Genomic DNA, 8,499 nt, shown 5'->3' on the forward strand with positions numbered 1-8,499 from the left:
GAGACTCTGTCCTACGGCTGGAGCTCCCAAGGCTGATAAACCCTCCTGCCCTCTCCTTAGAATGTCAGGGGTTGGAAGGGACCTCGGAAGATCATCTAGTCCTCTACCCCTTTGTCTTCCTCTGCCTTTGCACAAGCAGGTGATTTTCTCTGCGCCCCTTGCGTGGGCAGGGATGTGTGAGGGGTTTGGGGCACTTTGGGCTGGGGACCTGTGCTGCCAGGCATCCTCTGTGCTGCTTTATCCTCCCCCATTTCAAAGAGGATTCATGCACAGGAGTGATGGGAAGTCACCTCGGGGACTGGGTGAACGCGGTGTGTGTGGGCAGGTCAGTCCTGCCGGTGGGCAGCCTTGGCAGCCGTGGGGGCTGTGGGCAGCGTGGGTACCTCCCTGCTCCCCTCCAGGACACGTGCTGGGGCGGTGGCTCCAGAAAAGGGGAAAATCAAGTTTTTTAATTCCAGCCTCTGACTTGCGGGAAAGCCTGAAAGCGGGAGAACCATCCCTCGGTTGCTCCTGCCCCCGGGGCTGGCGACAGCGCGGATCCAGCCCTGGCGGAATATCAGCCTCTCGCGCCTTCCCTCTCGCCGACTTGTTCCCCAGGAGTTGCTGAGCACGTAGGTTTGCTTTGGGCTTTGCTTGAGCCGTGCCCGCAGTTTTGGGGCTGCAGGTCTCTGAACAACCCTCTGCACCCAAACCAGCTCTGGGTACAAGTAGCCCCACTGGGCTTTCAGCATCCAGCTCTGCTGGGTGCAAATCCACGTCCCCATCTCTCATCTGTTCCCCTCCATCCTCCTTCTCCTGGAGTTGGGCAACAACTTCAGTTTTGGCTGCAGGAAAAATAGACTAAACTCATCTAGCACTGCCCAAAGTTTGAGGGTTGGGATCCCTCCAAGACAGGAGGAAGCAGAGCTGGTAGCTTTGGTTTTCTCCCTGCATTGGAGGAGGTTACCTGGTCCCAAACCCCTCAGGCCAGCCTTACCTTCAAGTGTCCGGCGTGCATCTGGGCTCGCTCGCACATCTGAAGGAAGTGCTTCACGTTGGTCTCGTCCAAAATGATGTAGACACCCACTTTTCTCTTGAAGCCTGCGTCCAGGAGGTCCTTGAAGATGTCTACATCGGTGAACATGTCCATGACCACTGCAATGACCTGGAGACGGGAGGAGAGAGATGAGTCTGGGTGTCATGGCCAGGTGGCAACTCCAGGATATCGCTGGGGCTTCTTTAGTGAAAGCCGAAGCAACACGCTCTCTCTCGAGGAGGCTGGGGTTTGGTGGCTGGGCTTTGGCCATCCCGAGGACAGAAAGCAGGAGCCCCTGGCCCCATTCCTCTGCTGCCACTACAAGAGATTTGGTCTCTGGCGATGACCTTAACATAATACACTTGTGAAAAAATTAATTTCTGAGGGAGTATCTAACTTCCTTGCCTTTAACAAGCTCCACAATTTTCAGAGTCCAGCTTCTGGCAGAGAAGCTTGGTGTCCCTTTGCTATTGCCACTGTCTGCGGCCCCATCGTGGGGAGCACCAGAAGGGGAAACTTGTGATGCAATGGTGTGTCTGTCTGTCTGAGGGCACGCTGTGTGGTGTGTTTGTTGTCTCTGGTGTTACCATGCATGCTTGTGCTGAGAGAACAGTATAAAAATAGTTAAAAGTGACTCTAGGCTTGGTAGAAAGTATCTGGATACCCCTGAGGCGCATTTAGGAGCTGAAATGACTTGTAATACCTTTTCAAAAAAACAGGCTTGGGTGCAAGTTGATGAGGTTGCTTAAAAGCAACCAGGAGTTTGCAGCTCCCAGTGCCAGCAGCCGACTGCTGTGCCAAGCGCAGGCTCCCGCTGGCAGCGATCTGGTTGGGCTCAGGGTCACTTCTCCACGGTGAGGCCGAAGCAGCAGAGTGTTTCTGTCATAAGGGCTGCTGACGTCCCCTCTTGGACTCAGTGCCCGTGGTGCTGGTCCTGCAGCATCCCTCCTGCCTCCCAGCCTGCAGGAAAGCTGAGCAGAGCTGGGATGGGGGTGCCAGCACCCCAAGCAGTGACAGCAGGGTTTGGCACACAGCAGCGTCACCCTTCTTTGCGAGCTGGAGCTGCCTTTGCACCCAGGGCTGCCGTGGCGAGCCTCGAGCGTGATGGAAAGATGCATCTGTGCATCTGCTGGGATTTTGCCGGCGTGCCTGCCTAAGCACCAAAGTGCCCTCCATGTTCGTGAATTTTGCCTTCCTGGAGACGGCGTCGTCCGTGATGCAGCAGTGGCAGCACAAGACGTGTTCAGGCAAAGGAGCAACCCTTGGAGTAGCAACCACAGCCGTGTCTGCCTCCCATTGCTCCATCCGGGGTGGCAACAGCCATGCAGGAAAGCGTCTTGTCATCGGGGCACTGGCATGTCATCGTCCCGTGCTTGGAAACACCATCAGTGCCCCCAGCTCTGTGCTGTTTCCTGGGAGGTGCCCTGGGTCAGGGGGATATGGGTGTTCTCTGCCCTTTGTCCTTCCAGGAGGGCTCCACGTGGCTGAGCCGGGGAATACGCCAGCGTGGGAGCGTGGGGTGACAGGGGGAGACCCCAAGATGCTCCTCCCTCGAGAGGGAAGAGATCGGGATGGTGCTGGGTGCTTGCACACCCAGGCACATCCAGTCCGGGGTTCTCAAAGCATTGAGCTGCCTTTTAATTAGTTTTGTGCCACAGGAGGTGGAGAGCTCTAATTAAGAAGAGGATAGTGCATTATGACACTACTGGCTCTTCCTTTTCTGCAGGCGACGGGGTGAGGAGCGAGGTTCTGTGGGGACCCCCAGCCTGTGTTGTCTCTGATGTTGCCCCACACACCCTGTTCACACAGGAGGTGCCAGCGAGCCAAATGAGAGGGGATTTCATGGCTCTGCCTCCTGATTTTAAGTGAATTCCCATCTATTCCCACTCAAGAGCTTCTCAACAGGCTTTGGATAAACCCTTCCTCCCTTGTGCACTTGCTTGTTTGTTTTGCATGTCCTGGTGGGGAAACTGAGGCAGAAGCTCAGGCGCTCGCTTTGCATGGGCTGCCTGGTGTTTTCTCACTGAAGATGTAAAGTGGGACAGGTTCAAAGCTACTCCTGAAGCTCAGGGCTTGGCTTTTCCTTTTACAGCAAGTAATTTGGGAGGAGCTGTGGTGTCTGCTCCGAGTCCCGGGTGAGGGGCGCCTGGGCTGGGATGGTTCAAGGCGATGGGTTTGCTGGCAGACACGTTGCCCCTTCTCTGACACTGATGCTCCCCACAGCCTTGGTCATGTCACTTTGCCTGCACGACACATTCTAAAACGGGGATGAGGAGAGTATTTGCCTTAATTTTGATGACGTCCCCCATCCCGAGCATGGCTCACGCACTTCCAGCAGTGGCCCAGGGTGGCTGGCTCAGGCAGCGGGGATGCAGCCCGGCTCTCATGCCCACATTTTCAACCCTATTCCTCCTGCTCGGCTGGTGCATCCTGTCGCCGCTCGGCGCTTCTGCTTCCCTCCCCGTCGCGTCTTGCCTGCAGGATGGGCTTGGCTTCAGTTTGTCACCGGGATCTCATGCCAGTTTGCCAATGTGCTGCGCTGGCACAGAATGAGCCGGGAGATCAAGGGCGGTGCTGATGCAGTCACTGTCCCAGGATCTGCTGCTGGACTGTCTGCGCTTGAACTTTGTCTGGGACCAGCTGGGTCTGTGCTAAACTCAAGTGCAGGGTTTAACCTACAGAGAATGGGGGTCTGTCTGCTCTGAAGAAGTGAAATCCTGTGTGCTGTTTGCTTCCCAGTCCGGGGAATGGGAGTATCTGGAGCCGCGTCATCCTAGGAAGCTTTGCGGCCATCCATTTGCCGTTCATCTGGAGGGTGCAGAGAAGACCAGCCCAAACCTTCAGCCAGATGGTCCCAGCAGCCCAAGAGGGTGACGCTTTTCTTCTCGGGGTCCCAGGAGCTGCTCGGATCCGTTGGATGCAGCGGATGTGCAGGGGCTGGGTCCCAACACCCCGAGGAGCAGTGAGCATCACATCCCATCGGATGCAGGGCAAGTAGTGTTGGGATCCTTTAAAACTGCTTTGATGGGCACGTCAGCTGCAGGATCATGTTTTATAGAGGAAATTATAGCTCTTTATTAGCTCACTCTGAATCATCAGATAATGATTTTTAGGGCACACCACGTGGACATTTAATGAATTAGGTAGGCACGAAGGCACAATTAGAGGAAGCGTGTTGGGATGAGGGAGAGGTGGGACAAGTACCATTAATAATTGCTCTCCACTGTCGACCCTTTCATCCAGGAGCAGCAGAAGGTTTTGTAAACAGTAATTAATAGGGCCTCCCAACCTTTGCTGGAAGTTGCTCAGGGTAATTATATCACCACAGTCCCAACCTGGCACCTCAAGTGCAGAGAGGAGGTCAGACTCATTGCTGTCTCCGATGGCTTTTGACCAAGGTCAGTGTTTCCAGCCTGCTCTGGTTTCTGGTTTCTCAGCCAAAATGTAGAGAAGAAGAGAGGAGGGAGACTTTCCTCCCTACCCATCCTGTCAGCTTTGTAGCCCGAGGGGATCTGCATTGAGGGAGAGACGGCCGCGCCACGACCGGACCTGGTGAAGGTCTCCAGGATGAAGGCTGGTGGTGCACCACGTCCCTGACCACCTCCGTTCATTGGCCACAAAGATGGAGATTTATTCGGAGAGTGGGGACACGGCCACAGGATCCTGCCTCTCTTCTCTCCTGTTTATTCCCAGAAAGAGGAGAGGATCATTTGCATCCTCTGCTCCGGCTCGCCTGGGTTTGCCTCTCTGCAGAGCAACGCTCTGAACTCGGCGGCGTTTGGCCTTGTTCCTGCAAGCAAGTAGGTTCATCTGCACCATCAAAGGGGCCTCAGAGCTCAGCTCTTGGCTCCCTCGCCCCAGCCCTGAGCTGCTGTGAGTGACGCTGACGTGGGCCCTGAACTTCCCTTGTCTGGGCTGTCCGTCAGGCGAACTTTGCTCTTCTGGCCACAAGACAACATCCCACGTGGCGGTGTTTGCTGTTGGACCTCTGAGATCATTTCAGACTGAGTGTCTTCGACAGCAGCTGGAGCAAGGGTCATCCTCTGGGATGCAGTACTGAAGCTCTCTTAAGCTCCTGCTCCTTGGCAGGTGGATGAAGAGCACGGCCATTACCTGCTGGGATGGGACAATTTGGCTGGCATCTCCAAGGGACACCACAGGAAGGACAGGGCACGTGGCCAGCCTACATGACGTCTGGTGGGGTGGCAGCTGGACTGTACCTCTGTCCACTCTCAGCTTTCTCAGCCAAACCCTTTCACCTCCAAGCTGCCGTGAAGACCTTAAGCCTTGGCTGAAATGTCTGGGTGCAGAGGAGGGTGGTCTGTCCCAGCATCCCCACGCTTAGGGGCACCCACACCAGTGGTCATCCAAGCTCAGCTGCATGTGAGCAGGTGCAGCTGCACCAGCTGTGATCCTCATAAATGGGGTGGGAGACCTCTGGATGTCAGACCCCATAACTCCTGCCATCCCCGGACCCTGCAGACTGCAGGTTTGAAGAACACACTCCTCTCTACGTTTCTTGGGATGCCACAAGCGTCAAGCAGGCTCCTGCATGTCACCAGTGGTGTCACCACGAGTCATCCCACTGCCAGGGACCGCCTGGACCAGGAGGCAGAGCCCAGTCCAGCTCATGGGGCATCAAGGTACAGGTGACAGCATCAACTGCAGCCACATCCCTGTGGCTTGGAGTAGCTCCAAGGAGAGGTGGGGACAGCGCAGACAGCAGGGCCTGGCAACTGCCTGACTCAACCGCCAGGCTCTGCTGAGCAGGAGGAGGAGGTAGGATGACTCAGGAGATGCTGTTTGCGTGGGGGCAGGCGGGAAGCGGTGAGTAGGCAAAGCCAGGCAGGAGCTGCAAGCCCAGGTCAGAGGCAAACGGAAAGATCCGAAGATGAGACATTGTTTGTGGTGCAGGAGTCCTCCCACCCTCCATCCCATGGGACTTCAGTCCTCCCTTCCCCCTGCCCTTACTGCAAAGCCCTTTGGCAGGGAAAACATTGCAGGTAAGGACAGGTCACCTCAGCTTTTGCAAGGTAACAGTGGCCAGAGAGAGCTCCCATCCTCAGTGGGACAGCTCTTCGTGCTCAGACTCCTGACCCTCTGGTCTTGGAGAAGCTCGGATGGCTGCGTGCTACCAGGCTCTTCTGCCAGGATCCATGAACCCCAGCATCGTCCCTGGCCCCAGCATGGGGGTCTCTAGAGCCAGGTGGACTCGATGCGTCTTAGCCTGTCTCCCCCTGCTCCACAGCCACCCTGGCAGGATCTCCCTCTTTTCCTGGTCGAGCATCCCCAACATTGGGATGCTCCTTCCTTAGAGTTCTCAAGGGAGTGGACGCAGAGAGCTTGAAGGGCTTCAACGTACTGTGAAGCTAGGTACCAACCCCTCCTGTGCTTCCCAGCTGGGACTGGGTCACTGGGAAATACCAGCAAACTCTGCCCACCACCAGTGGCCTTCAACACACGCTGTAATCTCCCTCCTTTCCTGGTCCTCCTGCCCAGGGCACCAGCCTGACCCTGTCAGTCCTGCACCCCAGCTCTTTGGTTTAATGCCACGAGGAGGACGAATCTCAACCCAGATGCCTTTGGCATCTCCCCAGCCTTGTCCTGCTCATTGTTCTCCTCTTAAAACCAGGATGAGGCCAGCTTGGAGCACCGCAGCGATCTCTGGCCAAACTTGGCCCTCGTATACACCAGTGCCCGACTGGTGGATTTGGCTATTTTGCCTCAGGGCTGAGTTTGGCTTCTCTGGTTTCTGCGTGTTGCCACATGCAGTCACACAGGGCTTCGGGAATAATGATCGTGGGGTGCCCGGGACCGTGGGTTTGCAACTAGGAAGCAGCTCAACCCCTTTTTCTCCCCACTGTTTTTCTCCACAGCCCTTGTAGGGCCTCTGGGATTAATGATGCTGCCGTATGGATCATGGGAAGGGTTGTGTTGGAACCAGGCTAACAGCACCTTCAGCAAAACCTCACCCCTAAATATTGCTTGAATGAACATGGGGAAACCCCAGCGCTTGACCCTGATGCCTGTGCTCAGGCAGAGCTGCCCGCAGGACCGGAGTTTTGCCTGGCCGAGCAGGACTTTTAAGATCTGTCCTCAGCAGGACAGCCTGGAGCAAGTCTTGCCCCATCCCCGCGCACGCACCTCACCTTCTGAGCCTGGCAGATCATCTTCCGCACCACCTCCTTGATGTGCGCCTGCCCCTCGATGGGCGGCTGCATGTAGACGGTGGCACGGGTGACCCCACGGTAGGCGATGGTCTCGGGCCAGCCCAGGTCGAGCTGGGGGATGGAGCGGTCGGACCTCTGGGGCCAGTACTCCAGGGAAGGGGCCACCTCCTGCTCGTCCCCTTGGCTGTTGTGATCGCCTTCGCTCTCACCAGCGCTGCTGCCGTGGCGCGGGATGTACTCGGAACCGGGGTCGTACGTCTCCAGCGTGTCCAGGATCTTCTTTAGCTCCAGCTCAGAGAGGAAGTCCCTGATGTTCTCCTTCTTGAGGACCTCATAGAAGGCGTCAGGGCCGCGGGAGGCCAGTGCCTCCAGGGCCAGCCGTTGCTCTTCGCTGTAGAAGAACTCAGGCTTGGACTCGCTGGACCTCCAGTTGACGTGGCTGTCATCCAGGCACTGCACCTGGGAGAAAGCCATGGTCACCACACGCGCCGGTACCCTCTCCGTGCCCTCAGCGAGCCCAGTAGGTCAACAATAAATAAGGAATTAATTATTCCCCAGTCTCTAAACACACAATTTGCTTTGCTTCGCCCTTCCCGGCTCAACGCGCAGCTGGGGAAACGCGCCGCTCCCTTCTCCTGCCACGCCGGAGCTCTTCTCTGCCGGGGAGGAGGATTGGGTTTCTTGCTTGCTCCCGGCGAGGAAATCCTGGAGCTTCCCACGGCCGGGGCTGTGCCCTTGGTGAGGCAGAGAAGGTCCTCTACCTCCGGCTCCACGCTCTTCTCATCCTCCGCTCTTTCAAGACGACAGCAATACCGGATAAAATAAAAAAATGGGAAACGAACAAACAGAAACCCGGCTTAATGAACGGCTGAGAAAAGCCAGATTTCTCGGCCCAAATGCCGTCCGTCCTTATCGTTCCTGGGCAACTGGGTCAGCCAGTGGGTTTCGCAGCAGCGAACGTCTCCGTCAGCCTCTCGCGCATCGCCCTGGCCGGCCGGATGGTTATTTCGGGCTCCCGCCAGCTCGTAGTGCCGGGACGGACAGGTAAGAGCAAGAAGTGAAAAGAGGAAAAGCAAAAGGGTGATTCATCCCTCCGCCCTGCCCCACCTGCAGTCACATGCTGCCTTCACACATTCCCGGCCCTGCTCGGGCATTAACTCTTTCGGCTGATGCTGTCCTCGCACCTTTGCCCCTAGAGACCCCCTGGGCTGTGGGGGTCAGTGTCAGTGGGTGGCTGGCCAGGGCTTTGGGTGTTTGTTTTAAAAGAACGGAAGAAAAAAAAAATCACCTCTCTCTTGAAATCACCCCCTCTCC

The 8,499-nt window shown here is 56.6% G+C and overlaps 1 protein-coding gene across 1 annotated transcript in view; it reads right to left on the minus strand.

Moving 5' to 3' along the window:
- Window positions 1-7,659, minus strand: part of FAM83G (family with sequence similarity 83, member G) — a 17,115-nt gene extending 9,456 nt beyond the window's left edge. Inside the window, exons 1-2 of the mRNA XM_009871317.1 lie at window positions 7,165-7,659; window positions 977-1,144 (exon numbers count right to left, since the gene is read on the minus strand). Of these exons, the coding sequence (XP_009869619.1) occupies window positions 977-1,144; window positions 7,165-7,659 (663 nt within the window). The remainder of the gene's footprint in view (window positions 1-976; window positions 1,145-7,164) is intronic.
- Window positions 7,660-8,499: the final 840 nt, after the last annotated feature.

The sequence above is a fragment of the Apaloderma vittatum genome, unplaced genomic scaffold, assembly GCF_000703405.1.
Source record: "Apaloderma vittatum isolate BGI_N311 unplaced genomic scaffold, ASM70340v1 scaffold10496, whole genome shotgun sequence".
Lineage (NCBI taxonomy): Eukaryota > Metazoa > Chordata > Aves > Trogoniformes > Trogonidae > Apaloderma > Apaloderma vittatum.